This window comes from Podarcis cretensis, assembly GCF_951804945.1.
Source record: "Podarcis cretensis genome assembly, chromosome: 9".
Classification (NCBI taxonomy): Eukaryota; Metazoa; Chordata; class Lepidosauria; order Squamata; family Lacertidae; genus Podarcis; species Podarcis cretensis.
Window position 1 is genome coordinate 38,215 of NC_137178.1, and position 27,668 is coordinate 65,882.

Genomic DNA, 27,668 nt, shown 5'->3' on the forward strand with positions numbered 1-27,668 from the left:
CTTGTGCTGCCTGGCTTTTGACCCTGGTGGGTTTTGACCTTGTGCTGGCTTGGGGTGGTTTTGTGATGTTTTTGTACTGGTCGGCTTGTTTTCTCTTTGTACCAATTGCTTTTAGCTGCATTTTACTGTTTAAAACTTGTCAGTAGTTGTCTGGCAGTGGCCACCAGCCAAATGGATGAAAGTGCTTGTGCTGAAGGAGCAGATCTCTCCCCACACAGGAAAGGGGCCCTCTGGCAGCACCCTCTGGATGCGGCCCTGGAAGCATCTTGGCTGCCATCCTCATGGGCGCAGGACAGGAAACATGGGGAGCTGTGCTGCCCCACTGCATCTCCACCCTCATGCCCACCCATCCGCCACCAACACCAGAGCACACGAAACTGCTCCAGGCTCCATCAGTGAATTGAGAAGCTCCTTCTCTGTGCAGAATGGTCTCGATATGGCTTCTTTGTGGGTGGCATGGAGCTGCACTTTGCTTATTGGGTGGGGAGAGGCCTGTGCCAGCTCTCTCGCCCTCCGTAGTCAAAGAGCTGGCAGAAAGGAGCCAACACCCAGACGGCCCTTACCTTTTCCTCCTCTACTCTGGCTAGTCCAGGCAGAGAAATGACTTCTTGGGATAATGACCAGGCCCCAACCCCATGTGGCAAGGGGGGTGGGTGTCAGCCAGGCTGTTTTATCTCTCTGGTGTGAGACTCCAGGGTCCTGAGGCTTATACAAGGCTTGTGTTTCCTTTTGGAAATGAGGCACAGCAAAGTCTATGGAGTATTTATGATTTGTTGTTGTTGTTTAGTCATTTAGTCGTGTCTGACTCTTTGTGACCCCCTGGACCAGAGCACGCCAGGCATTCCTGTCTTCCACTGCTTCCCGCAGTTTGGTCAAACTCATGTTGGTAGCTTCGAGAACACTGTCCAACCATCTCGTCCTCTGTCATCCCCTTCTCCTTGTGCCCCCCATCTTTCCCAGCATCAGGGTCTTTTTCAGAGAGTCTTATCTTCTCATGAGGTGCCAAAGTATTGGAGCCTCAGCTTCAGGATCTGTCCTTCCAGTGAGCACTCAGGGCTGATTTCCTTCAGAACGGATTGGTTTGATCTTCTTGCAGTCCATGGGACTCTCAAGAGTCTCCTCCAGCACCACAATACAAAAGTATCAGTTTTTCGGCGATACATACATACATACATACATACATACATACATACATACTGGGACAACCATAGCTTTTGCAGTGATTATGGAACCCAACCAAGAAAGTAAAATCTCTTACTGCCTCCATTTCTTCCCCTTCTATCTTTATGGTATATGGTTCATTTACCCATGTATACAACCTGAGCTCCAGAGGTCTTGCTTCTCCAATAGGCGCAATAGCTTTGGATCCAAAACAGAAATCAGCCCTGCTCTCTGACTCCTTCCTACAGTTGTCACAGGCTTTGTCAGCACATCACAACTCTGGCCTTATGTCCCCTGCTAACTACCTCTCTAGGCTTTGTTTCCTGAATGACCCACACTCAGGAAGGGATGACCAATTTGGCCTGGCTTGTATTGTTAACATAACCACTGTATCCAGGGGTTCAGTGCATGGAACAGTTTAACTCCCCCAAGCCTGATTCATTCTGTTATTGTATCCAGGGATTTAGGATGTCTTGCACCCCACAAACTCTTAGCAAGGGGTAGGTAGGTAGGTAGATCACACAGAGAGAGAGATAACCCCCATGCCTCTTTTCTGTTGGGCTGTGCAAGGTTAATGGCAGCTGCCTCTTTCTGCTCCAGGGGCTCTACTTCCAGACCATCAGCAGCTTTGAAGGGATGTTGCAGGCCCTGCTGCTGGAAAACCGAAGCCCAAGTGAGCTGGAGCACATGATGGAGGTATGACTGAATGCAAAGGAATGCAATGGTGGTGAGGCAAGCAGCATGATCCTTTGCGTGCTCATCAGCATGGGAGCTGGTGCCAGAGCCCCTCACCTGCCCGCCTCCCTGGGTACCAATGCCGGGGGTGTGCAGTTAGAGAGGGGGCAGCGGAAGGAGCTCTGGTGCCTTTGCCAAGTGCTGGCACCTCTCGTAGTTCTCAGGCTCTCTCCTCTTAGGCCACACATCACAGGATGCCAAGCAGATCTCTGAAGGGGGGCAGGGGGTGTTCAGAGACATGTTTAGGGACATAAATCATTTGTTTTCTAAGATGCAGAGGAGACTGCTAATATGCTAACAGGAACAAACACACACCCAATTATTGGTCCTGCTAATTCTGCAAAATCTGACGGAAGAGAAGTGCTGTCTGCAACCCTCAACTTCAGTCCCAGAATTCAGCCAGGACACATTTCCTGAGTTTCCCCTTTGTCTTCCAGCTCATGGAGCCCTGGATGCAGGCAAAAGTCAACCATGTGCGAGAGAATGCTGTGGAGACAGCCATGAAGCTCTTGAAATTCGTCGCTACACATTTCCACTCAGACGTGAGTATCAGCAAAGTCTCCTTGGGCCCAGAATAGGCCTCTCTTCCTCACGCGCTCCTGGCCAGAAGTCCAGCAGGGACAGCCCTGGGGCAGCTGAGCCCCCTCCTCATTGCCCCCTTTGTCCACATATGGCACGGTGCCCCCTGGAGCCCATCGCAGTGCCTGGCAGAGAGGGGCAGAGGAAACCTTGGCTCCCTAAGGAGGAAAACAGGCCCAGGATGGTGCTGGGCTGTTTGCTCCAGCCCCGCGTGGCCTGAGGACTCTTCAGTGGGGAATTGCAGAAGATGTTTCCACAGCGGTGGCTGCAGCATCCAGACAAACTTCCAACACTTTGGGCGTTCAGGAGAGTTAGCTCTCTTGCACGATCAGGACCGGACTTTTCTGTGGTGGCTCCCCAACTGTGGAATGCTCCCCCCTGAGAGGCTCACTTGGCAACATCATTGGATGACTTAACATGTCATCTTTACCCGGGCCTTCACCATTAAGCAATCTATGGCCTGTTATATATGGGTGGGTGCTATTATGATTATTTTATTATCATGCTGTGTTTTATTATGCTCTGTATTATTATTTTTTATTATGCTGTGTAAATTAAGTTCTTAATATTGTACACTGCCCTGGGATCTTTGGATAAAGGGTGGTTTATAATTTGAATTAATAATAATAAGATGATGGTGGTGATGATGATGATGATGGTGATGGTGATGGTGAAGATGATGATGATGATGATGATGATGATGATGATGATGATGACTCAGGGCGTTGGTAGAATCCATGAAGGCCTCTTTGGACTCTGCATGGGTTTGTGGAGGGGGGAGGTCAATGCTCCCCTCAAGCAGACACACTCAGACTCCCCTGGCATTTCTCCTGAGCACACATGGCATTGATCCTGCCCAAGCTGCTTCCAGACATGTGTCCTGTGGCTGTTGGGTCGCCGCAGTGGGCATCCCAGTCCATGCACAACAGCAGGCAGCACCCGGAGGGTGCCTTGCCAGCAGCTCCTTCCCTTCCCTTATGTAAATCAGTTCTCAGGGGAATTCTGCAAGTTGGCTCATCTGACAGCTGTCCTGATTACTCTGTGCAATGATCCGGTGCAGCGTATCAGTTCCTTTGCGGTGCAAGGAGTCAGTTGCCTCTATGAGGTCCTGCTGCGTCGGCAAGGTAAGACATGGGGGATCTGCCGCCACCACCACATCTTTTTAGCTGTGCTTCCTGAACTGCAGGGACCTGGCTAGATTGCCCTTGGCATTGCTCCCAATGCTACAATTCTCAGTTCTGTGATTCTTTGCTGCTGTGCCCAGATAGTGAGTGAGCTAGAGGCCACAGTTGCCCATCGCACCTGCAGGGGGTGAGGGGGTGTCAGCCGTGTCAGACTGATTTCTTAAAGGCCATCATTTGGGCCCAATCCACATTTACATTGGTGTTTAGGGCACTAAATGACTCAGGCCCCAAATACCTGGAAGGCTGCCTCCTTCCGAGATGTTGCGTGGAGGGAGCCCTCTTGGTAGTTCCTCCACCTGCAGAAGCTGGAGGTTTGGCCTGGGAGAGGGTGTTCTGTGTGGCGGCCCCTAAATTGTGGAAGTGCCTCCCCGCAAGGGTGTGCCTGCCTGGCATCTTCAGTATGCAGCTTCTGGCAAATGCTGAAGTCGCTGCTGCCCAGAGTGGTCTCCTCCTTTGCCCTCTGTTCCTTCAACAGCGCTGAAGAAGAGCAAGCAGAAGAGGATGAGGTGGTCAGTGAGGAGGTACTCGAGGTCCCAGGAAGAGGATGGCTTTTCTTTCCTGATTCCAGAGAGCAGCTGGCACATGGCCATGGTATGGTGACCAGTCCCCTGGCGCACAGAGGGACAGACAGCTCAGCCATGGCTCAGCTGACAGCTCAGCCATGGTTTCAGAATCCAGCTCTGCGTGTCACCCAGACGATTCCCCCAGCCCTAGAAAGTGTGTGTTGGCAGCAACTCTCAGGGGCCTCTGCAAAAGCAGCAGGGGGCCTCTCAGGATGCGTTGCCCCTTGCACAGCAGAGCAGGGACCGGGCACAGACACACAAACCCATGCCACCCCCTGTGGAGCCATGAGAGTGGGTCATGGTGGTGACAGCAGGGGTGCAAAGCCAGCATTAAAGACCACAAAAAATGTTGGACATGATCTCTGATCTACAGGAGGGAGGAGGGCCTAACGCCACAAGCCAGGTTCAGGTGGTGCCCTGCAGGTGCCCTGCACCTCACTCTCAGCAATGGAAATGGCCTCACGAGGTCCCAAGTGCCCCCCACAGGCTCCAGACCCCTGGGCCTCTGTGCATGGGCTCCAGCTGAATCCCATGCCAGCCCCACCCCAATGACATGGATCCCTGGTGGTGATGTGGGGAGAGGGGCCTGGCACTTGCCTGCAGCCAACAAAAAACATCGTTTTGTCCTTGTGAGGGTTAGGGTTCACGTGGAGCAGCTGATGGGCAGGCACCTCCAGATTTTCTGGACTATGATCTCTGATATAATAATATTCCAGCCTGGCCAAAATTTGCCCAGAACAAGAAGGTTCTGCTTGGTCCCTCTGACCATGTGGACAACCACCCAGCATCTCCCACCAGTCATGGACCTGTGTGACACCAAAATTCGGCTCCCCACACCACTTCTTGCCTTTCATTCTCCTGCAGCACCCCCAAGGCTCTTCACCCAGCGGCTGTGCTCCCCTAAATCCACCTCTGCTCATACAGCCTCATACCTGCAGAGCAGCCATACTCCTCTCACTGCCTTCCCAAGGGGATGTAGATCTAGGCTTTTAAGAAGGGAACAATTATGCGTTTTTTATGGGATGTTTAAAATGAGAGCAAAGGGTGGCAAGGAAAAGGCGTCCACTATGAGCTGTTTGCTCCTGAAAGAAGGCCCCAAAGAGGCTGCTTTTATGCCAGGCTGGGCATTGCGGTCCCTCAGGCTCACTGTGGTCTGTCCTGCAATCTTTCATTTGCTACTCCCTGGTCCTCTCGCCTGGAGATGCTGCTGGGGTTGAACCCAGGACGCTTCCAGAGCAGGGAGGGTTCCTGGTGGGTCCGGCCCACCATTTTACCTTTTACTCTCCCCCTGCTCTTTGCAGCACGGTGAGGACCACCTGTTCCCGTCTCAGCTGACAAACCTCCTGCTCTCCGTTCTGGATAATCTGAGAGGCTCCAACGCTGAGCTGCTGAAGGCTGCAGAGGAAGTGCTCAATGCCGTTCTGAAGAACCACGCAATGAAGGTGGAAAGGGTGATTATGACTATCATTCTAGATTTCTTTATACCCCACCTTTTCCCCTGATGGGACTCAAGGCAGCTTGCAGATAAAACCAAGAACAGCTAAAAATATAGAAAAATCAGTCATCAGAATGCAGAACACTGATAGAAGTAAAACTCTATGCATATATAAAGTCTTTTAAAGCCATGCAATTACAATAAAAGCAGCATGGCACCAGCCCTTTCATTAAAAGCAGTCCCCCAAAGCCTGTTGGAACAAGAAGGTCTTCACCTGCTGGCAGAAGCACAACAAGGAGGGAGCCAGTATGGCTTCTCTGGGGAGGGTGTTCTAAAATTGCCTGGGAGCCGCAATCACCAAGAAGGCCCTGTCCTGCCTCCCCACCAAGCATGCCAGGGAGGGTGGTGGGACCAACAGAAGGACCTCCCCTGGAACCTCAGAGCTCAGGCAGGTTTGTGTGAGGGGATTCCCCTTTACAGATAGCCTGGAGCTAATGGTCAGAAGAGTCCCTCAGCCTGGGAGCCTCTGCTCCACCCTGCTGGCTCAGTGACTCCAACTGAGGAGCTAGAGCTGCCTTCCCTTTGCAAATGATGAACCCCACTGAGACACAAAAGCCAAAAACGGAGTGTGTGTGTTGAGGTCCCACATAAACCAAAGAGCATTTGCACCCAAACATCTCTGGCGCTGGCCAGAACAAGGAGCCTTGGGCTGACTCCTCCCCTGAGAGCCCAAGGGGCACCTGGGTTTGGGCCACACTTCACAGGGCGGAAGCTCTGCTGGGCCGCCTTCAGCGCTTCTCTTCTCCCAGGTGAAAGACATCGTTGGTGCCATCTACCTGTGTCTGCAGCAGTGCCAGCACTCCTGCTGGACCCGGAAGGTGGTGCTGAGGGCCTTGGCCTTCATGGTCCCTTACCACATGGAGGAGGTGATGCGGAGCTGCCTGTCCTTCTCAATACCTGTCAACAGGTAGGCTGCTTGATTCTCTGGGTAACCGTGGCTAGGCTGCCCCCACAGCCATGCTCTGCTCCCTGCTGCTGCTCCTCCCAGGGGAAGCCGCTGACTGATCCTGCATCCCGCGGGGCTGACTTCACAGGCACGCCAACGAGCTCTGGACAGTGATGGCTTCTGGCCCCCAGGTGGCCATCCAAGTCCTGCAGCTCCTGCTGAAGCACCTTCAGGTCAAGGATCCCCTGGAGAGCAACGAAGAAAGTGCCACCATGTCTCTGGCTGTGAGTAACGGGGCCTGGCCTGGCTGTGTCCCACTGGCTGGTGGGTGGGAAGCTGGTCTTCTCTAGGCAGAGGGCCCCTCCCTCCCTCTCTCTTGGGTGTGACAGGCGACAGTGGCGTGAATGGCCTTGAGGGGACATGGCATGTTCCAGAAGAATAAGTGCCTGGCGCTCCTCTTCTTCAGGCCATGAACGTCATCTACGAGACCTTCCACATCCCAGGATACCGCAAGGCCTTGGCAGAGATGCACCTGCAGTTGTTCATCCCGTTGCTCAAGCAGGTCCTGTATGTGATGCAGCTGGACTTGCCCGACTCTTTGAAAGTCAGGCAGGAAATCCTCCTCAGAGAAAACACCAGTGCCCTCAGCTTCCAGAGGTACCTGACGGGATCCGTAAGGGAAGGTTGGCCAGGCTGGTCCCTAGCAGGAAGCGGTGTGCGTCTGTTGTGGGGGGGGGCAGGGAGGGTCCTGTCCTGCAGCAGGAAGAACTGGGGGGGGATGCAGGCAGGGGGGCCTGTGTGGTGCAGCATGACAGGAGGTCCTTCTGCCTGCTCCATGGAGGCCGCCCCCTCCAGCAGGCAGGAAAGAGCTGATGCAACAAGTGGGTTGGGGCTCTTTGTGCGGAAAGCGGGGAAGGAGGGGCCTTTGAGTCCACCTGCCTGTTCTCAAGTCGTCGCTAAATGCAGCGTCTCCTGAAAATGGGAAGAAGCCTCTTCCTTTGGACTTGGGAGCCGCAGGCAGGAGTGGCACAGATGGAGTTCACTGGTGCCTGGAGGAGGCTTCTGGCTTCCTCTTCCTGCCACATGCTGCTCAGAAATGGGGAAGCAGAGCTGGCTCTCAAGACGTTTTGCTGCATGAGGTGAAGGGCAAGGTGGTACCCTCCCCCCAGGCACATACCGATGCCCGGTGGATTGGCAGGCAGATCTCACTCCAGTGCTGGTGAAAGGACAGCATCTCCCACGCACTTGAGGGCTGAAGGGCAGGCGATGTGGCCCTCGCAGTCCCCTCCCCTCAGCCCCTGCCGCCTGAGGCACCTGCCTCTCTGCCTCATGACAGAGCCAGCCCCAAGGCAGTATCTTGCGGGAGGAGAGTTTGGGGGAGTTCTGGGGAGATCTGACTCCTGGTGCTCCCTTGCAGAACTTCAGTAGAGATCATGAAGAACCTCTTCTCTGTGGCTGGAGACTGGGCCGTCTATGCCTGCATCGAGTTCCAGCAGGGATGGATGGTGCTGAGCACCCCGGATCGCTTCTTGCAAGGCACTCGCCTAATGGCCAGGTGAGGGGAAGCCCTGCCAGGCAGCTCTTCCCAGGCCTCCTTCCTGGGGGGGGGCAGATCCCCCTCGGCTCCCCGGCTCCCCTTCTCCGCTGCCTTTGCTCCTCCTCCCCACTTTGGCCCTCCCCAGACATCCTGCCTTCTCCACTTGTCGCCTGAGCAGGGCCATGACCGAGTGCGACAGCCCCCAGATCCCCGGCATCTTTGGGGAAGCGGCGCTCATCCTCAACAGCGAGGAGGATGAGATGAAAAAGATGACTGCGCTGGCTCTCGTCATCGAGGTGAGGTGGTGCCAGGGGGTCAGAGGGGCAGCTGCCAGCTGGATTCTTCCTCCCACCCCTGAGTGGTCAGGGCAAGCGGAGGGCTGGGGAAAGGGGTTTCTCGCAAGGACAGCCCTGGAGCCCAGGGCAAGTCGGGGGGGGGGCTTCACTGAGTCGTTTCTCGCCTCCTCTCAGGCTGCCTCTTGGCGTCTCTGTGGGAGGGGGTCCCATCAGGGCTTGGGGGTTCTTCTGCTCAGCCTTCCCTCCTGCCTCTCAGTTCCTCAAAAGCCCATCCGCTGTCAAGATGATGAACCGGTTCAGCCTCCGAGACCACCTGGAGGAAGGATCAGCAGCCGCCAACCCCATCATCAAGGAGCTGTGCCTGAAGGGGCTTGGCAGCTTTGTCTTCCAGCCGGCAAAGGTGAGGGGGGGGGCCAGGAAGCAGCTGGAGCTTGGAGGGCCCCAGGGGCTGAAGAGCGGCCTCATGCTCTGCCCCCCACAACAGGGCTTCCATTTGGGCCCCTCGTGCTCAGCTCAGGTGAGGCTCCCTCTGGGACACAGCCTCCTGGAGGGAGGGAGGGAGGGGGGAGGTAGCCTCTTCCAAGAGGGGGTGGCCAAGCAGTTCCGGCCCCTTTGCCCCTAACCCCCAGGCCAAAGGGCCGAAGGGAGATCCTGAACAAGCACCAGGGAGAAGGAGCAGCCAGTGTCCTGCCAGCCTCTTGCCAGCGCAGCTGCAGCAGACTCTGGGGGCATGGGGGGGTTCAGCTTTTAGCCAGGAAAACCCTCTCAGATCAGGAGTCAGCAGGACTCCCCCAAAAACCTCCTCCGCTCCTTCAAAGCCTTTGCTTCCTGCCTCACCCGGCCCCTGGTGGGTGGGGGTCTCCCTGCCTTCGCTCACTCTCCTCCCTACCCGCATCTTGGTGCTCTGCCAAGGCAATAAATACTTCTGTTCAGGACAAAGCTGGGGTGGGAGAGGAAGCAGTTGGGAGGCTGGCTGAGCAAGGGGGGGTGCTTGATGTGGCTGGTGTGAGTGGCGGATGCTGAGCCCCCCCAGCCCCTCCACCCTCTCTCCCCCCCCCTCAGGTCAAGGTTCTCCGTGAGGAGCTGCCCACCCTGATTGGCTCCGTCTTCAGTGGCCACGAACAAGACATCCTGCAGGGCCTGCAGGACATCATGACTGCCATCTATGAGATGGACGGCCAGGGGATCGGGCCCCTCTGCATGGACCTGGCCCTTAATGTGCGCTCCTTTTTCGAAGATGTGAGTGGGGGACGTTTGGGGAAGGAGGATGTTTGCAAAGGCACAAGGCCAGGCAGCCAGCGCCTCGAGGGTCAGCGTCAGCCATGAGGGCCCTGGCCTCCAGGGAGGGGGTGGGCCTGCCTCTTCTCCTCTGGCCACTGGCCTTTGCTGCTGCTTAGACACCCAGTTGAGGGCAGAGACGCTTTCCCCTGAGTGCCTGGAGAGGTTCAAATCTTTTTGAGAAATGTTGTTTTCACTAATATCTTCATTTTTGTGCACACTTTTGCCCAAAGTATGCATTTTGAAAACATTGGTTGGAGAATTGCATCACATAATTTGAATATATGTGAACTTCAAAGGATGGTTCTGTTCTCACATTGCTTTAGAAAGTGTGGATTTGATTGATTTGGCTTCAGGTGCAAGCCAAAATGCATTTCTCCTCCACCCCGATCCCAGTGGCCACCAGTTAAACAGTGCTGGAGAAGGCACAGTGCCCCCAAGAGCTGGGGGGCGAGAAGCACCTGTCACCCAGTGACCCCCCCCCCGGACCCACCTTCCTGCATCTCCACCCTGTGTTGCGCAGCTGTCCTGGCCCTGACCTGGGTGCCTCTTGTCCGCCTTGGTGTTCCCCCTCCCAGGAGCGAGGCCCCGTCCGTGCAGCATCCATCTCCCTGTTTGGGCAGCTGGTGATGAAGGCCAAAGAAGCAGACAAGCCTCTCCTGAGGAAGGAAGTCCTCCACAGCCTCCTTTCTCTGCTGCTCCACCTGAAGGACCGAGACGGCACAGTAGCCATGGCAAGTAGCCTCAGAGCCCCCGAGGGAGGGAGCCCAGCCCTTTCCTCAGATCCGCAGGCCCAGCACACTGGCAAGGCCAGCGCTCTGGGGTCATGGACACCTGCTTTGCATGCAGAAGATGCTTTGCCTGGCAGCATCTGCAGGGAAGGCTGAGCAAGACGCCTGCCTGGAGCCAGGAGAGCCATTGCTGCCAGTCAGTGTGGGCAGCACTGGCCTGAAACCTCGGAGAGAGCTGCTGGTCCATGCGGACAGTCCTGGGCTGGTGACTTGGCCATGGTGAGCTAGGGCTCTTTCTTCCTAGCAGCTCTCCTGACCGAGCAGCCTGAATCTGGGCAGCCAACAGGGAGGGGAGCAGAGAGGGAAGGAGATACCAGCTGCTGGCAAAGGGGTTAACCCTAACCCTCTGGAGCGTCTCTTTGGATCAAGTGCAGCTGCCTCTCCTCCTCCCTGGGTGACCCCCCTGGCTTTCCCTCTGCTTGCAGAGCTGCAAATTGACCCTCCTGCACTGCGGGGTCTTCCTCGGGTGGGCCCACCTGAAGCTGATGTTCCGGAGCCTGGCCTGGGATGACTCCCGGAATTGCGTGGTGAATGTGTGGAAATACCTGGTCAGTGGGGCACCAAGTCTGAGGTTTGGTTTTTCAGAGATAGATACAAAATTATTGGCATTCATGTGTCTCCATGCCCCCATCTGGCCACATTTTTCTCATCCTCCATAATGACCCCCATCATGCTCAGCAGCCCCCTCTCAGCTTCCCAGCCTTTTTTATTTCCTCCCTGTCGATGTCTCTGAAGCTGCCCCCAGTGCGGCCGCATCCTTGAATTGGCCTCCAGAGCCACAGTCTTCTGCTGCTGTGAGCGAAGGAGATGCACAGCTTGGGGGCTGGAGGGCAGCTGCTCTTTTTCTTGCAGAGGACAAACACAGGAGAGAAAAAGGATCCTTCCCTTCCCACAGGTGCTCCCACCAAGAAAACAGGAGGTTTCCAGATTAAGAGCTTGGCAAGCTGTGCTGTTGGGCATAGGAACCAATTCCTAGGGGCTGAGGGGTCTTCGCCCCCCCCCCGAAACTATTTGAGGGGGCTGGGCCTTCCCAAAGTTAATGGGCATTGCCATTCAAATGGTTTGGGTGCAGCATGCCATGTGGTTGAGTATGCAGGGCTGGACTTTCCTGCCCCCCACCAATATTTTATTGAGGTTGGCACCCCTGCTGTCAGATGTGGCTCTGCCCGTCATTTATCTGTTTGATTTCCAAGCTGCCCCTCTTCATTTATGAGAACAGGGCCTTTTTTGGCAGTGGCTCCCCGTCTGTGGAATGCTCTCCCCAGGAAAGTTCGCCTGGTGCCTTCATTATACACCTTTAGGCTCCAGGCAAAAGTGTTCCTTTTTAACCAGGCCTTTGGTTGAATTGATTGACATCCTATGCCCTTTTAAAATGTGGCTGTTTTTGGAGGGGTGTTATTGGGTTGTTTTTATTTTAATTATATATATTGTGGTTTTTATGTTGATCTTTTATGTGAACTGCCCTGAGACCTCCAGGTATAGGGTGGTATATAAATTCTCATCATCATCATCCCAGGACACTTGGACCAGGCAGGCAACTGGGAACGGGGAGCCTCTGGCCCCAGCAAGGAGGGGGGGTTGAGTCCAGATTAGGAGGCCAATTCAAGGACACAGCCACACCAGAGCTTCTCTGGCACAGATTTTGGGACTGGTGTGGGGGACCGCTGGCCCTCGAGATCTGCTGAGCTACAATTCCCATCCTCCCTGGTGTTGGCCATGTTTGGTGGGGCTGATGGGAGTTGTAGTTCAGCAACATCTGCAGGGCCAGGGCTTCCCTTGTGTGATGCAGTAGGCCCAGCCCTGCCTCTCACCAGGGAGAGAAAAGAGCTGCTTGCTTGGGAGTCTCTTCTTCCCTAGGCCCTGCAAATGGCCGGCCAGTCTCCCTAAAGGTGCACCTGGCTGCTGGGGCTGCAGCACCAAGGGGCCGTGTCCTGAAAAGGCCCTTGTGTTTCCGCCTTGGTTGCGCTGCTTGCTTAAGGAGCAGCAAAGGCTTGTCAATAATCATTCTTTATTAAATGTATATATCCCCCTTTGCCCGCGGATCAGAGGGCAGGTTAACCTGCCTGTGGGAACAGACTCAAAATCGAGGAGGAATCAAAGCAGCGTCCGCAATCCATGCCAGCCTTTTCTGTCTCTGCAGATGAGGAACCACCACGATGACATCCACGTTTTTATATCCCAGGCCTTGGGATACCTCCATCACCCCCAGGCAGAAATAAGTCATGCAGCCGCCCGATTCACAGGTGAGCAGAGAGCAATGCTCCTCTCCCCTACAGGGAAATAGGCCTACTCTAAGTTAGCACTTCTGCCAATGCAGCTGGATGCTCAAGTGCCCCCATAAACCTTCACTATTTGACATTATTTTGTGGCTGAAGAAAGGGAGCACAATGCAGTGTGCTGGACTCCCTGCAGGATGTGTGGCGATGCATCCCTGGGGGTGACAGCCCAGCCAGTAAGAAGGAGCCCAGGAGACAGGCAGTGGGTGGGCTCTTGCCTTCACCCCCACCGGAGGGGAGGGGAGCAGAATCAGGGCCATCGGGAGCCTCAGGCCTCCTGACATTGCCTCACCTCCACTGACATGGCCTCCCCTCTTTCTGAGACCCCTTTCCCAATGTTTATTGCCTTAATCTGTGAATGAGCCGCACAAGGATGAATAAGCCTTTGCATTTGAAATGGTGCCTTCAGACTTGGGTGTGGGTTTGGGCTTGTAGATCTCTCCGCTTGCAAACCAGCAGAGTCTTGAGCAGTCCTTGGAGAAGCAGCCCAAACTGCCTCGTGTTCCTCTTTGTGTAGGTCACACTCTCAACTACTACAGCTCTGAGCTTTCAAAAAACCTTGAGCAGGAGGACATTGTCTACCTGAACAAAGGTAAGGGGGGAGGGGTGCCCTTCCGCTTTGCGCACTTTGGGGAGGAAGACCTTCTGGTGCAGGCCCAGAGCTACAGAGGCAATGCCCGCCCCCTCCACCAGGCATGAAACAACCCGGAGGCCTTTTTCTTGTGTGTCCCGCCTCTCCCTGACCTGTCAGATTTGACCCTGTTGTTCCTGCAGTCCATCTTCTCTCTGCTTTTATAGTATGTTTCACTGGTTGGTATGACGTTGTGTTTCTGCTTTATTATCTTTATCTTGTATTTTTTCATGTGATTGAGGGACTTTTAAAAGTCAAACGACTTAGAAATGCCTTAGAAGGAAAGCCCCTGTAGCTGGTTTCGGGTTAGACGGCCAGGACTCTGCCTCCTGCCCCAAGAGCCAGACGGGGCTGTCAGCATCGCCCTTGAGCCAGTGTCACCAACTGGACTCATGCACTTCAACCCCGACTGGGCTAGGCGAGCTGGGTAGCACTTCCAGAGACCACCAGGTCAAAGTGCCGTGGACTCACAGCTTAGAGTTGTGAGCACCGGATTCACTTCCACAATACAGTCGTCGCACAGCAGAGTATAGCAGAGTCTGGCAGTGTATACACGACTCGGAGAGCAGCTCTGTAGAATATCTTCTACATATTCGGCTGGGTGAGGACTGCAGGGCCTGCTCCCTTCCAGGGCCTTTTCCAACTGGCTCAGGGGGCGTGGCCCAGCCACTTATTTGGAACAAACTTTTTGGGAAGGGTGGGAAGTGTTCTGCCATTGCTTCCCTGTTCCAGGTGGTTAATGTGCTTTAAAATGTCCTCAAGCAGTCGGTGACAATTTAAATTTAAATTTAAATTTTTATATATTTTTTTCCTTTTTTCCATTGTTGGGGGTGGGTGGGATGGATATTTAGTTGGGGACTAATTTTAGTATAATTGTTCTGTTTCTTTTTGTTGTTGTTGTTGTTTTATTGGTTCTGTATAGTTTGTGTTTTGTTTTTAAGGGGCGGGATCAGGGCTGCCTGGGAGTGGGGCCCCAGCCAACACAATGGCTGGGACAAGTTCCACAGGGGCGGAAGCACTGGGACATCCGATCTCGGTGATCATGGGCAGGAGGCGGAGTTACGCTAAGACCAGACCATGTCATTACCGAGGAGGCAGGTTTAGTCGTTGTTTGAAGACTATCCCTGCCTCCGGGTCTGGCCTTGACCGGATGGATACTGGAATCAACAGGGGAAACCTACATGACCTGAAGGTGTTGCTGTGTAATGCCAGGTCAATGATGAATAAAACCACTGCCATCCACGACCTGATTGTGAATGGAGGATTTGACCTGGCATGTGTGACAGAGACCTGGTTGGAGGAAGCAGATGGGCCTGTCCTTGCCGCTGCTTGCCCACCAGGTTTCTCTTACGCACAGCAACCCAGGTCATGTGGGCGGGGAGGGGGGGTTGCAGTGATTTTTAGGAAGTCACTAGCGTGCACCAGGCGTCCTACTGGGAAGATCCAGTTTTCTGAGTGCATGTTCTGGAAGTTGGGCAATAGGGGCAGTACAGGATTCCTTTTGGTGTACCGACCTCCCCACTGCACCAAGGATTCCCTGTCTGAGCTGCTTCAGGTCGTGGCGGATTTTCTCCTGGAGACACCTAGTTTGGTTGTCCTAGGAGATTTTAACATCCATGCCGACACGACCTTACAAGGGGCTGCTCGGGACTTCGTGGAAAGCATGGCCTCCATGGGGCTGTCCCTGAATAAGTTTGGCCCAACTCATAGTCATGGACATGCCTTAGACCTGGTGTTCACCTCTAGTGACGTGGGTGATCTGACACTAAGTAAAAGTGAAACAAAAGAAGTGCCATGGTCAGATCACTTCCTGGTGCAACTGGACTTCTCTGCGACCCTTCCCCTCTGCAGGGAGGTGGGACCAATTCGGATGGTCCGCCCCCGCCACTTAATGGATCCAAATGGTTTCCAGAGAGTGGTAGGGGATGCTTTATCCCATGTTGATGGCCTTTCAGCTGATTCCCTGGTGGCCCGCTGGAATGCGGAGTTAACCGGGGCTATCGACTGTCTGGCTCCGAAGCGCCCTCTCCGATTGCATGGAGCCCGGACAGCTCCATGGTTTTCTTCGGAGCTGAGGGCGATGAAACAATCGTTGAGACGGCTAGAGCGTCGGTGGCAAAAAACTCACTCCGAATCTGACCGGACACAGGTTAGAGCTCAACATCGAGCCTACCAAGTGGCGACAGCGACGGCGAAGAAGACTTTCTTCACCGCCTCTATTGCATCTGCAGAAAATAGTAGCAGGAGACTCTTTCAGGTGGTTCGTAATTTAACGGAACCACCTTTACCACCGGGGCCTTGTAAAGACCCCAAGATCTCCTGCAACGATTTTGCAAAGTTTTTTGCAGATAAAATCACTCATATTCGGAAGGAGCTAGACACCACCGTGGGAGCAGTGCCGGGGCGGGAGAGTGCTAGAGCTTTGTCTGGTCAAGTTGCATGGAATCAATTTCAATCCGTTACCCCCGAGGATGTGGACAGGCTGCTTGGACGCGTGAAACCAACCACCTGTCTCCTGGATCCTTGCCCATCCTGGCTAATAAAAGCAAGCCGGGAAGGGCTGGGCGATGGGCTCTGCGGGGTGGTGAATGCTTCCCTCTGTGAGGGAACATTCCCAGATCCGCTGAAAGAGGCGGTCATTAAACCGCTTCTTAAAAAACCATCTTTAGACCCGGCCAGTATGGCCAACTATCGCCCAGTCTCAAATCTTCCTTTCTTGGGCAAGGTGATTGAGCGCGTGGTTGCTGAACAACTCCAGGCACGCCTGGAGGATGCAGACCATTTGGATCCCTTCCAATCGGGATTCAGGCCTCATCATGGGACTGAAACTGCCTCAGTCACACTGGTCGATGATCTCTGGCAGGCTAGGGACAAAGGTGAGAGCTGTTTCCTAGTTCTGCTGGATCTCTCAGCAGCTTTTGATACCATCGACCATAACATCCTTCTGGACCGTCTTGAGGGGCTGGGAGCTGGGGGCACTGTTATACAGTGGTTCTGCTCCTTTCTCCTGGGCCGTGTTCAGAAAGTGGTGGTAGGGAATGAGGGTTCAGACCCCTGGGCTCTCACTTGTGGGGTGCCTCAAGGTTCCGTCCTCTCCCCCATGCTTTTTAACATCTATATGAAGCCGCTGGGAGAGATCATCAGGGGGTTTGGACTGGGTGTCCATCAATATGCAGATGATACCCAGCTCTACCTCTCTTTCAAATCAGAACCAGTGAAGGCGGTGAAGGTCCTGTGTGAGTGCCTGGAGGCGGTTGGAGGATGGATGGCGGCTAATGGATTGAGGTTGAATCCTGACAAGACAGAAGTACTGTTTTTGGGGGACAGGGGGCGGGCTGGTGTGGAGGACTTCCTGGTCCTGAATAGGGTAACTGTGCCCCTGAAGGACCAGGTGCGCAGCCTGGGAGTCATTTTGGACTCACAGCTGTCCATGGAGGCGCAGGTCAATTCTGTATCCAGGGCAGCTGTCTACCAACTCCACCTGGTACGCAGGCTGAGACCCTACCTGCCTGCGGACTGTCTCGCCAGAGTGGTGCGTGCTCTAGTTATCTCCCGCTTGGACTACTGCAATGCGCTCTACGTGGGGCTACCTTTGAAGGTGACTCGGAAACTACAACTAATCCAGAATGCGGCAGCTAGACTGGTGACTGGGGGCGGCCGCCGAGACCACATAACACCGGTCTTGAAAGACCTACATTGGCTCCCAGTACGTTTCCGAGCACAATTCAAAGTGCTGGTGTTGACCTTTAAAGTCCTAAACGGCCTCGGCCCAGTATACCTGAAGGAGCGTCTCCACCCCCATCGTTCTGCCCGGACGCTGAGGTCCAGCTCCAAGGGCCTTCTGGCGGTTCCCTCATTGCGAGAAGCAAAGCTACAGGGAACTAGGCAGAGGGCCTTCTCGGTCGTGGCGCCTGCCCTGTGGAACGCCCTCCCATCAGATGTCAAAGCGATAAATAACTACCTGACATTCAGAAGACATCTTAAAGCAGCCCTGTTCAGGGAAGTTTTTAATCTGTGATATTTTAGTGTATTTTTGGTTTTTATGGAAGCCGCCCAGAGTGGCTGGGGAAACCCAGCCAGATGGGCGGGGTACAAATAATAAATTATTATTATTATTATTATTATTATTATTATTATTATTATTATTCTATAACTACAACTATAATACAAAACTATATACAGAGCTAAATAGGTCTAAGCATAAATGAATGCTGCACTGAGTGTCTGCAGCTGCTCTTAGCAGCAACCTTATCTCTACACACGATCTCTAACACTCAGTCTCTCTCTCTCTCCGACACACTGACTGACTGACTGACTGACTGACTTGGTGCAAGAGCTGAATAAGTAGATAGCAGAACACTGCTCCTCCTCTCTGGAGAATCAGCAGACTCGTCAGGAGATTCTTGGATATGGGAGGGGTGAAATCTCCTCAGGGGCAACCACAGAACCCGAGTACCTCTGGCCACCTCAGCAGCAGCTGAGAGTCAGGATGGGCCCCCTCAATGCCTAGTCCCATGGATCCGCTGTGAAAGCTCCACTGGAGGGAGGCAGTGGAGGATCAAGCAGCCTCTGCCTCCCTGTGCAACCCAGAGGCCACGGTGAGGGTTGTGGAAGGGGTTCTCCGGTGGCTGGTGCTGTGTCCAGAGCGAGGGCTTTGTGAGGCTGACCTTCTCCATGGGTTTCTATAGGACTGCAATCCTAGCCAGGTGGCAGCCAGGCCTTGTTGGAACCGCCTTGTGACCAGCACACCTGCTTTGCTCTAGTTTTCCAGGAGTTTGAGTCCAGCCCAGATCCCATCATGGTGCACTTTGCAAAAACGTACCGGGTGGTTTTGCAGAAGCTGTCAGTGAAGCAGAGGTGAGCTGTGAGGCAGGCGGGTGGGTGCCCTCAGGCGCCAAAGACATCTTGGCCAACAGAATGGGGAGCGTTCGGGGGAAAGTGGAGACGTTAGTGGTGCCAAGGGATGAGCAGGATGTGTAGTGGGGGTGCCTGTGCAAGGGAGCAAGGGGGGCAGATGAATGGGTGCAAGGCCAGGGACACAAGGCCAGTGGAGGGAGGAGAGGGGCAGGGAGGAGCGAGGCTGACAAGGGCCACAGGACCAGCCGTCCGCAAGAAGCCAGAGGATGGGAAAGGTGCCTGGAGAAGCAAAGACTGAAGTGCCATCTACCCTTCCTCCCCTCCAGGCTGTCAGGTGCTGGAGAGAAGAGCACTCCAGAGACCAAGGGCAGCTCTGCAGGTGAGACACAGCCTGCTCAGGTTCAGCAGCCTCTTCTGCGGGATTCCATCCCTCCTTGGCACAGTCACAGGCCTAGAAAGAACCCAGACTCACCCCTCCTCCCTTTGTAACAGCCCTGGTTGCTTCTTTGCAGGATAGTGACCACCAGGTTTTCAAGAGGGCAAGAGGCTTCTGCGGAGTAGGTGGATTGGGCCCAGACCCAAGTCCTGCTCTGCTCACCATCACCTTGGGGGGGGGGGTCTCCCTAATGAGGCAATGTGGGAGTGGCTGCCTGGCTGGGGGAAAGCTGAGCTGCTGTGTGGCTAGAAGTGCTGGGAAGTGGGCAGGCTGAAGTTAACCCCTTGGGTCTCTCTCACTCACACCCCAAAGGGAAACTGCTCAGCGAGTGTGACAGCAGAGCGCCCAGCCCAATGTTGCTGCCACCAGAATCGCCAACGCCACGCCCCCCACTGCTGGAAGGGGCTGCATTTCTGGGCCTGGAAAGTCCCAGGAGAGCCAAGCGCAGCATCACCCAGCGAGGTATTGCTGGTGGGGGGGCGGGGGGCGGGTTAGGGGCTGGCTCAGACATGCCTCAGCCTCCAGGGCAGGGAGGGCCAGAGGCCAGTGTTCAAGTGGCCCTTGCTTGCTTTGGGTTCCAGTCTTCCTTACTCCTTCTCCCAGAACACAGGATGGTCAAGGGGGCTCTTCATGCCAATGCTGCCCACTTTGCCCCATTACAGGGAAGCAGCCCACCGATTCCAGCCGAGGAGACCGAAGGCATTCAGCCGAAGCCCCGGCTGGGACCTCCACTCCTTCCAGAAGGACCGCCAGTGGTGGGAGGAAGCAGAGCCCTCAGCATGCAGGTGCCCACCTGAGCCAGGTGGACGGTCGACCATAAAGGTATCGCTCTAGGACAGTCTCTAGGCCAAGTGTGCTGGGCCTTCCCTGGACTGATGACATTGGGGCACCTGTAGGCAAAGAGCACCCAAAGGAGCCATGCCACGTCAGAGCAGAATAATAATAATAATAATAATAATTTATATCCCACCCTCCCCAGCCGAAGTCGGGCTCAGAGCGGCTAACAACAGTAAAAATGATACAACATTCTAAAATCATTTCATTATAAAATCAATTCAAATCAGATTAATGGCAACCATTGGGCTAGAGTTCTGTGAGGATTGCCAAAGGAGGTGGTAAGGTGTGTCCTGGCCAAAGGCCTGGTGGAACAGCTCTGTCTTGCAGGCCCTGCGGAAAGATGTCAAGTCCCGCAGGGCCCTGGTCTCTTGGGACAGAGCGTTCCACCAGATTGGGGCCACGGCCGAAAAGGCCCTGTCTCTGGTTGAGGCCAGTCTAACCTCCCTGTGGCCCGGGACCTCCAAGATGTTTTTGTTTGAAGACCGTAAGGTCCTCCATGGGACATACCAGGAGAGGCGGTCCCATAGGTACGAGGGCCCTAGGCTGTATAGGGCTTTAAAGGTTAAAACCAGCATCTGAGCAGAGCCAGCCCACCTTCCCTCCTTCCGCCAAGGAGTCTAGCCAAAGAAATTAGCAGAAGGCTCTTCTATTTAGAAATGGGTAATGCAGAATATTTCCAGTTGCAGCAGCTGACTGAAACCAAAATGACTGATATTTTAAGCAGCTCCTGATATTCATTGCCCACCTGCTTCCCCCTTCAGCCTCAGCCCCTCTGAACAGACTGGAGCCCGTTTAACCTTTAGGTTTGCAACTGATGGAGGGTGTCCAGCCAGTGCATGACAGTCAAGGGCCTCAGGCAGGAGAAAAAGGCACAAGCTTTTCCCAGCGTCCCAAGATGGGGTGTCAACCATATGGCCAAAGCACTTGGTCCGAAACTCCCATCCCTTGATGCAGCCCCAGTGCATGCACACACAGCCCTCTTTCAGCACCATGGGGGGTGGGGGAGTGGCAGGGTAAAAACAATAAGGTTGCTGTAGTAGTACGCAGCCCAGGTCCTGACATCTCTCTGCCTTTTTCAGGCTGCTTGCAAATGGTGTGCTTGGAGACACCTGCAGCAGAGGGGGCCCCCCACCTTGTGCTCCAAGGACCCCCCCAAGGGCCCTGGCTTCTGCCGTCCGCAGGTGACAGCAGGGCTGCTCCATGATGCGCCGGAGTCAAGGCCAGGCTCCTGCCACTGCCCTTGGTCTATTGTGACTTCATGGACCCTCTTGGACTGTAGGCGCCCACCCAGCACCCTCACGTACCAGCTGGGTGACCGGCCAGGCCAGGCTCTGAAAGGAGCCCCTTCCCTTACGCCAGTCAGAGAAGGCTCAAAGGGCACAGAAGTGGGACTTCTTACCATGGACCTACATCTTCCATACTTGGTCAACGCCTTTGGAGCAGAACAGGGCCATCCCAGTTCTGCACTGAGCCCTCATGGATCAAGCTGCTGTGGCAGAGCTGCCTCCTCCTCCTCTGGAACGCAGGTCTCCTTCCCAGTGGCACCAGCAACCTCCCACATGAAAGCACCACCAGAGGGCTGCTGCATTCACAGCTGGGGGGGGGAGCCTCCTGGGTGCAGTGGGCAGGATGCGGGCATCCCTCTCCCTGCACTGCTTCCCAGAGATCCTCCCCGAATCGCAAAAGGAACGAGCCTCTGAAAACAAATCTGGCAGGGAATTCTTAAGAGACGACTCCACATGGACATCGCAGGCGTGAAGGATTGTGGGCAAGGACTGAGGAGGGCAGGCCCAGCCAAAGCACTGGCCTAGATTTCAGCAGTAGTCCAGAAGTGGGCAGCCTTTGGCACCAGGAAGGCCACCAGGCCCAGCTGCAGCGCCGGATCCAAGAGCAGTAGGAGAGGGAAGAGAGCTGCTGTGTAGAACTCACAGTGCCAGTGCCAGCCCCCACCCACAAGAGTGGCCTGCCCTGAAGCTTCCTCCCCCCCAATACTGGACAGCGTCTGACTGGCACACAGGGCAAGGAACAGTTTGGTGGCCTGGCAGGACCTGAGTTTGAAGTTGCTCTGTGAGTTGGGTTGAGGGTTCCCTGGGACTGCGAGGCAAGATCCAAATGTTAAAAATAAATCAATATGCACGAATCTGGCTGGGCAGCGGCCATTTCTCCACCACAGGGCGGGTGAGCCTGGCCAGGACTGCTTCCCCAGAACCATTTGCGGGAGACCCTGCCTGAGGGGCACCCGGAAAGCCTGGCCACAGCAGCGCCAAGGGACCCCCTCCTCTGCCCCCCTCCTTCCTAGCTGGGACTCAAAGACCCTCCCCAGCAGCTCACCTGCCTTGGAGTCCCAGACCCTGCTTCTGACAGCAGAGCCACCACCCCATAATGCTGCAATGGCTCCAACAACGGGGAAGTGTCCAAACAAGCTGGGCTAGGGGAGCTCCCACTGCCTCCCCCCTTTTGGAAGCAGGAAAAGGTGCATTCCCTCTTTGCTGGAATGCCCAACTGGGGACATCCCCCCCCCCCAAAAAAAGCCCAGGAAATGAACACCCATCCAAATCCCTTTGCACAGGTGTTTGCCTTCTGGGTTGGGGGGCACCGCCCAAAAGGTGGTGCCAGGAGGACATATCCAGGGAGCTTTGTGGTTGGTGGGAGAGGGACCCCTGCCCCCCCGACTCCAAAGAGACTTAGCAAGCAGAGAGGCAGTTTTGCCACTAATTAGATGCCAGCCGGTGCTTTTTGCCCATCACCCCACTGCCTGATGGAGCCGCCCCTGCCTGCACAGGCCCCCCAGATGCCTCTAACCTGAGAGGCAGCACCGTGTGGCTGTCTTCCCTGGGCTAGGGGGGCTCACGGAGCCCCGTCAGTGAGGAGGGCAGCTGGGCCACTGCAGAGCCAGGGACAGAAAGATGGCAGACTCAGGAGTTTTTTCATCCGCCACAAAACAAGGCCTTATGAACTCAGAAGTGCAGAGGCAGTAGCCGCTTCCAGACACTGGTCAAAGCAGCTGGCTCTACGACAAATGAACTGGTGGTGATTTGAGCAGGGGGGGTTCAAGTCTTGCCAGGATTCTGCCGTACATACTTCCCCACGTGCGCTTCAGGGTCCTCAAAAAGCTGAGCCAACCTGCAGCTAGCCAACCCCTCCCTGCTGGCTGAGGCAAGTGCCCCACCCAGACTCCTGCTCCAGCCTTGCTGTGGGTCCCGTCCACTTGGCCCACCCATGAAACAAATCCTGCCAGCCAGATGCAAGAAGCTTTTATTGCACAGATCCGAAGGAGGGAAGAGCCTCTGCTCCAGGCATCCCCTGGTCCAGGCGGAGCCCCCTCCTCAGGCAGAACAAACAAGGGAAACTGAGGTAGGGAGGGCAGGGGGCCTGGGCAGGGCAAGGAGGGGAAAGGGGGTGGCACCCACCCACATCACCCCTGTGGCAAGAGGCAGCAGCTTGGCTCTGCCACCCTGGCCGTGGCAGCGTGGGGCTGACGGCTTCCCTGCCCCTGAACTCCAGGGCTGGGCATCTGCAGGATGCTCTGCCTCTTCCTTCCTTCCAGGGCTCAGTGCAGCTCTGCCAAGTGAAGGTTGCCCCCTGCCCCAGCCACAGCCACAGCCTGGCTTCCGGGGGCAGAGGCCACCACATGGACGGGCTTGTTGGGCAGCAGAATCTCCCCGACCACCTGCCAGGAAGAGGGAGAGAAGAAGAGGGGGGTCAGCAAGGAGCCTGGCAGGAGGCAGGCTGGCCCCCTCCAGCAGGGGCAGAAGCAGCCCAGGAGAGAAGCGACGGTTCAGGGCATGTGCCTTGTGTGCGGAAGGATGCAGGTGGACTCCACCCCTCACCCCCCATCTCCATTTTCAGCCCTGGGAGTGGGGCTGCCAGCAGAGGAGGCAACGTGACTCAGCAGGCGCGGGATCCTGAGCTGCTGGTCCTCTTACCTGGCCTGTGCCCGTGTGGATGGCGCTTGCCCCACTGGTCCCGCTGCCGCCAGCCAGCACCACGTCCCCCATGCAAAACTGGGCCGAGTAGAGGAACTCGCCCTGCGTGGGGCTGCAGGGGAAGGGCAGGGTTTGCCACAGGCAAGACAGGCGCAGGTCCCAGAGCTGGAGGGCATTGCGGGGCACCCATGAGGCCGTCAGGACCTGGTCTCCCTACGTGAGGAAGAGAGAAGGGCACAAGTCAGCTCCGCTGAGTCTCCCTCCCGGGTTTCCTGGCTCAAAAGCATGTGCAGGCACACCCCCAAGGCATTAGCCCAAGCCCTCTCTGGTGGCCTCCTCTCTCTGGGAAGAGAAGAGCCTGTCGGATCAGGCCAAAAGGGGCCCAGCAAGCCCAGCACCTCTTTCTCACAGTGGCCACGGGCACAGGCTGCCCCCCCCCCGTCCCTGCCATCCCTCCTCCCTCTCGGTGGGACTAAGAGCAGAAGCAGAGCCTGGTCCGTTAGGCCAGTGAGCCTGCTAGTCCCTCTTCTGGCAGCGGCCAGCCAAATGCCCCACAGGGAAACCCACAAGCAGGAAACCCTCCTCTGCCAGAGATAGCAACATGAGGAGATCAGTCGCTGAGCAGCCCTTCTCGCAACTCTTAGACTGCAGTTCTTAGATTGCACTCTTGAGGGTTCAATTTCTTGTTTTAAATGTGCAAAGCCACGTGCATTGATGGTGCTATATAAATACATGTTAATAAAGTTAATCATGATGCCAGTCATTGGAAGGCCAACCAGCCTCTGTGGAGGAGTGCTTGCACCTGGCTAAGACTCCGCCAGCCACAGCTTTTCCTCAACTGCAATAGTTGCAGGGAACTCCCGCTTGGACTACTGCAATATGCTCCCTTGAAGGTGTGTGGAAGCTGCACGGAGCGCAGAAGGGGGCCACCAGCTCAACAAATGGAGCCCTTGGTCACCAATCCTAAAAGCACCAAGAACTACCATGCAAAAACCTAAGTGGCTTGGGGTCGAAGGACCTCAGGGATGCCCCCTTCCAAGAGGGACCACCTCAGACCTTGCACTTGGCAGGAGGAGGTCCTGATGGTGGGACTGCAGGCGGGGGGGGGGGTACCCGACTGGTGCCGACCCTCCATAAGTCCATCTCCAGAGCGGCTTCTTGCTTGTGAAATGCCCCCATCCTTGGTGAGGTGCACCTGTTTTCCTCCTTATGGACATTTAGGCAGGATGTTAAAGCATCTCAGTTCACCCAGACGCTTGATGCCTGAATTCCATCATTTCTGGCAACCTTGATATTATTTAGCAGTGAAAGTGTGTGATTGTTTAGACATATTTTAAAGTTTTTCTGTTCTGCCACCCGGGGCTTTTTTGAGAGAGAAACCTGGACAGAAAGTCCAATAAGTAAATAAATAAAAATCTAGACCATAAGAACCCCACTAGATAAAAGTGATGAGCCAGTGAGGCTCTTCTGAACCACTGTGCCGCAGAGGGGGAAACCCAGCTCCCCTCCTTCCAGCTCCTCACCTTCACATCAATCCCGGGGCCACAGATGTGAGGCCCGTTGATCACACTCCTTGCACCTCTGGACACCCGCTTGTCCCACACCTGGCACAGGGAAGAGCAAAAGGGTGAACTGTGTGCAGGAGGCAGAGGCCCCACTGCCCCCCCCCCCAGGTGCATAAAATCAGCAAGAGAAGGTCAGGAAGTGCACGTCCCGAGGACTGACCTTGACAGAATTATCCCAGCCACCCGTCAGAAAGAGATGCAGCTCCGTGGGGTGGAAGCGCAAGGCAAAGATCCGCCGCGAGTGTCCGCTGAGGGGTGTGAACTCATCCCCGGCCATGAAATCTGGGGCATGCATGATGTGAAAGAGCTGCAGAGTGGGAGAGAAGCGTTAGAGGCAGGCGGACAAAGAGCATCCCACGGACCCAGAGGGTGCAGATCTCCAGATCTCAGGCCACCAGCACTGCAGGCTCACCTGGTTGGTGTGGCTGTCATAGAGTCGGATATGGCGATCTTTGCCTGCTGTGGCAAAGGAGCTTCCGTCCCGGCAGAAGTCCATGGCGTTGATCTCGTTCTCTGTCTCTGGGGAGCAGAAGGAGAGGGGAGGTCCAGGGCAACAGCAGGGGTCCCCCAGCCTAGGCCCAGTGCCTGAGGGCTGGACTCCCTCCCCACCCCACCCCACCATACCTGTCCAGGAAGCCAGAGGGTAGTGTGAGAGCAGGTCGTAGATGGAGATGGTGCCATCCGCCCCGGCAGCCAGCAACAGGCCTGGCTTCGCCCGGTGGAACTTCAGAGCAGTGACCGCTTGCCGTGTGCGGTGCCCCGGGAACAAGGAGGGGCCAGGCAAGCCCCTGGAGGCATCCACCAGCTGGGGGAGGGAGAGGGGGGCAGGGTAGATGGGGACCCATGCAGAGAGGGGGGCAGGAGTTTCGGCTGTCTCTCCACCCACTGGGCTAAGGCGGGGAGCCCAGGGTGGCTCAATTGCCCCCTTGGGGCACCCAGAGGTCCCTCACCCTCAATCCGCCAGCAAGAGCCCCTCAGGCCAACCCCTTCCGCATCTTCCACCCTGCAAGGCCTTTGGCCAAGGTCTGCAGGACCCACTTGGGAGCTGCCCCCTGTCCCCGCTCACCTGCACAGAGCCGTTGCCAAAGCCGGCTGCCAGCTGCCCCCCACCTGGGGCAAAGCAGAGGCTGTAGATTCCATGTGCATCCTTGCCAAGGGGCACTTGCCGCAGGCAGGCCAGGCTGCTGGGGCAGCAGGAGTCCCCTTCGGCCGGCCACACCCCGTCCTTGCCGCACCCGCTCACCGCCAAGTCCCGCGAGACCTGCAGCGCCTCCGCCAGGCGCCGGTGGGCCATGAGCCCCGGGAGATCCCTGGGGGGAGAGGGAGTGGAAGAGGGCGCTCGAGGTCAGAGGCAGGGGGGCAGCGGGAAACACCCCCTACCCCACGGCCGCAGGGGCAAAGGGGCCTGGCGGGAGGAGCCATGGGGGGTCAGGCGCTCCCCCAGCCCCTTCCAAGGGGTCCGGTCCGCTCCCCAGCCAGGCTCTTGCAGGATCAGACGGGGACGGAGAGCCGAGTCCCGCCTGCTGCGCTTCACTCCCCCTTCCGCGCAGACTGCCTGCCGCTGGGCGCGGAGGCTCCCTCTGCGGCTTGGCCCGCCCTTCGGCGCCGCGACCCGAGGCCGCGAGTTCCGCAGGCGAGCCGCTCCGTTGGGGAGGGGGAGAGCGAGCGAGGATGACGTCACGGGACCATCACCGCCTTTCGGCTCACCTGCCCGCCTCGAGCGCCTCCTTCAAGTGGTCGCCTTGGCAACGGACGCGCCACCGCCCACCGCCACGCCCCCAGGAGGCGTTCCATTTCCTCTCATTGGCTGGTGGCGAGGAAAGCGCCGCAGCCGCTGATTCGACCTTGCGGAGCAGCGCCGCCTCCTCGAAAGGCGATTGGCTGGGAGTTTCTCGTCAAGAGAGAACGCGCCTTGCCCCCGGGACGCCGTCGCTCTTCGTTATTCGCGCCGGGCGCCTCCCTGGCCTCCTTCCTGCCACAGAGAGGAGGAAGGAAAGCACCTCCGCGGCGCTCCCGCCTCAGCATCCGGATCCCGAGATACGCCCCGGAAGAAGAAGCGGACACGCCTTGGCCCACAGAGATAGAAACAGGAAGAGGAGACGCCTCCATCTGACTTCCGAGTTAAACTGCCTTGTTGTTTTCCTTGCTCCCAGAGAAAGAGAGGTCGAGGGGCGGGAGGCGAGTCCCGGCTGCACCAGCAGGAAGAGAAGCGGGACCGCGGCAAAAAGGCCGCGAAGGGCGAAGATTCGGAAGCAAAGGCGGCGCCGCAGTCATGGCGCAGCCGGAAATGGCTCAGGGGCAGCCGGAGGGTCGCTGTCACGTGATGCGATAAGGAGAGGGCGGTGCTTAGGCTCGTCCCTCCGTCCCACAACTGCGCCTCCTTCTGGCCGGGAGGTGGAACTGGGCGGCGAGGGGGCGCTGCGGGAGCCGAAGTACAAGGCTGCAAGGGGACCCCGGAGGGCGTGTAGCCCAACCCCCGGCAGGGTGGGGCTGGTCGGCGGCTCTTCCGCTTGCGTTCTCCGCCCGGCGGAAGCCTCAGTGGGTCGACCCTCGTGGAAACAGCAGAGGCAGCGAGCAGAGCTCAGCGCCACCCGCGTGACTTGGGAGAAAAGTCCCCCCACTGTTCCGGGAGGGA

General features: G+C 56.3%; 2 protein-coding genes across 7 annotated transcripts in view; one reads left to right on the forward strand and one right to left on the reverse strand.

Annotated features, from left to right (window-relative positions):
* Nucleotides 1–22,061, forward strand: part of LOC307223807 (maestro heat-like repeat family member 5) — a 48,092-nt gene extending 26,031 nt beyond the window's left edge. The window contains exons 14-34 of one of the 3 annotated variants that reach the window (XM_079990107.1): nt 1,762–1,857; nt 2,334–2,438; nt 3,464–3,599; nt 4,135–4,250; nt 5,524–5,664; nt 6,467–6,624; nt 6,752–6,887; nt 7,070–7,260; nt 8,021–8,158; nt 8,319–8,436; nt 8,693–8,836; nt 9,499–9,675; nt 10,293–10,448; nt 10,931–11,053; nt 12,646–12,748; nt 13,299–13,373; nt 18,176–18,269; nt 18,596–18,648; nt 19,018–19,167; nt 19,368–19,527; nt 20,622–22,061. In XM_079990107.1, the coding sequence (XP_079846233.1) occupies nt 1,762–1,857; nt 2,334–2,438; nt 3,464–3,599; nt 4,135–4,250; nt 5,524–5,664; nt 6,467–6,624; nt 6,752–6,887; nt 7,070–7,260; nt 8,021–8,158; nt 8,319–8,436; nt 8,693–8,836; nt 9,499–9,675; nt 10,293–10,448; nt 10,931–11,053; nt 12,646–12,748; nt 13,299–13,373; nt 18,176–18,269; nt 18,596–18,648; nt 19,018–19,167; nt 19,368–19,525 (2,568 nt within the window). In that variant the 3' untranslated portion in view covers nt 19,526–19,527; nt 20,622–22,061. Of the gene's footprint in view, nt 1–1,761; nt 1,858–2,333; nt 2,439–3,463; nt 3,600–4,134; nt 4,251–5,523; nt 5,674–6,466; nt 6,625–6,751; nt 6,888–7,069; nt 7,261–8,020; nt 8,159–8,318; nt 8,437–8,692; nt 8,837–9,498; nt 9,676–10,292; nt 10,449–10,930; nt 11,054–12,645; nt 12,749–13,298; nt 13,374–18,175; nt 18,270–18,595; nt 18,649–19,017; nt 19,168–19,367; nt 19,528–20,621 lie in introns of all 3 variants that reach the window. The other 2 variants (XM_079990106.1, XM_079990108.1) reach the window with 2 other exon arrangements.
* A 719-nt stretch (nt 22,062–22,780) lies between these two features.
* Nucleotides 22,781–27,311, reverse strand: LOC307223808 (THO complex subunit 6 homolog). 4 transcript variants are annotated; one of them, XM_079990109.1, is made up of 8 exons: nt 26,741–27,306; nt 26,100–26,343; nt 25,658–25,838; nt 25,446–25,552; nt 25,194–25,340; nt 24,992–25,072; nt 23,570–23,681; nt 22,781–23,212 (listed from the first exon to the last, which is right to left on the reverse strand). In XM_079990109.1, the coding sequence occupies exons 2-8, from the start codon at nt 26,325–26,327 to the stop codon at nt 22,869–22,871; spliced, it is 1,200 nt and encodes a 399-aa protein (XP_079846235.1). In that variant the 5' UTR covers nt 26,328–26,343; nt 26,741–27,306; the 3' UTR covers nt 22,781–22,868. The 4 variants fall into 4 exon arrangements, with proteins under 4 accessions (XP_079846235.1, XP_079846238.1, XP_079846237.1 ...); XM_079990110.1 differs by having other exon boundaries at nt 22,954–23,212; nt 23,469–23,681; nt 26,741–27,302; XM_079990112.1 differs by lacking the exon at nt 25,194–25,340 and having other exon boundaries at nt 26,741–27,311.
* Between the last annotated feature and the right edge of the window lie 357 nt (nt 27,312–27,668).

Coding starts and splice junctions, on each gene's coding strand:
- LOC307223808 (XM_079990109.1), bottom strand. CDS start 26,327: ATGGCCCACCGGCGCCTGGCGGAGGCGCTGCAGGTCTCGCGGGACTTG. Junction 25,073..25,193: donor GCTGGGATAATTCTGTCAAG/GTCAGTCCTCGG, acceptor TCCCTGTGCCAG/GTGTGGGACAAGCGGGTGTC. Junction 23,213..23,569: donor CCCCTGCAGCCCCACGCAGG/GCGAGTTCCTCT, acceptor TCTTCCTGGCAG/GTGGTCGGGGAGATTCTGCT.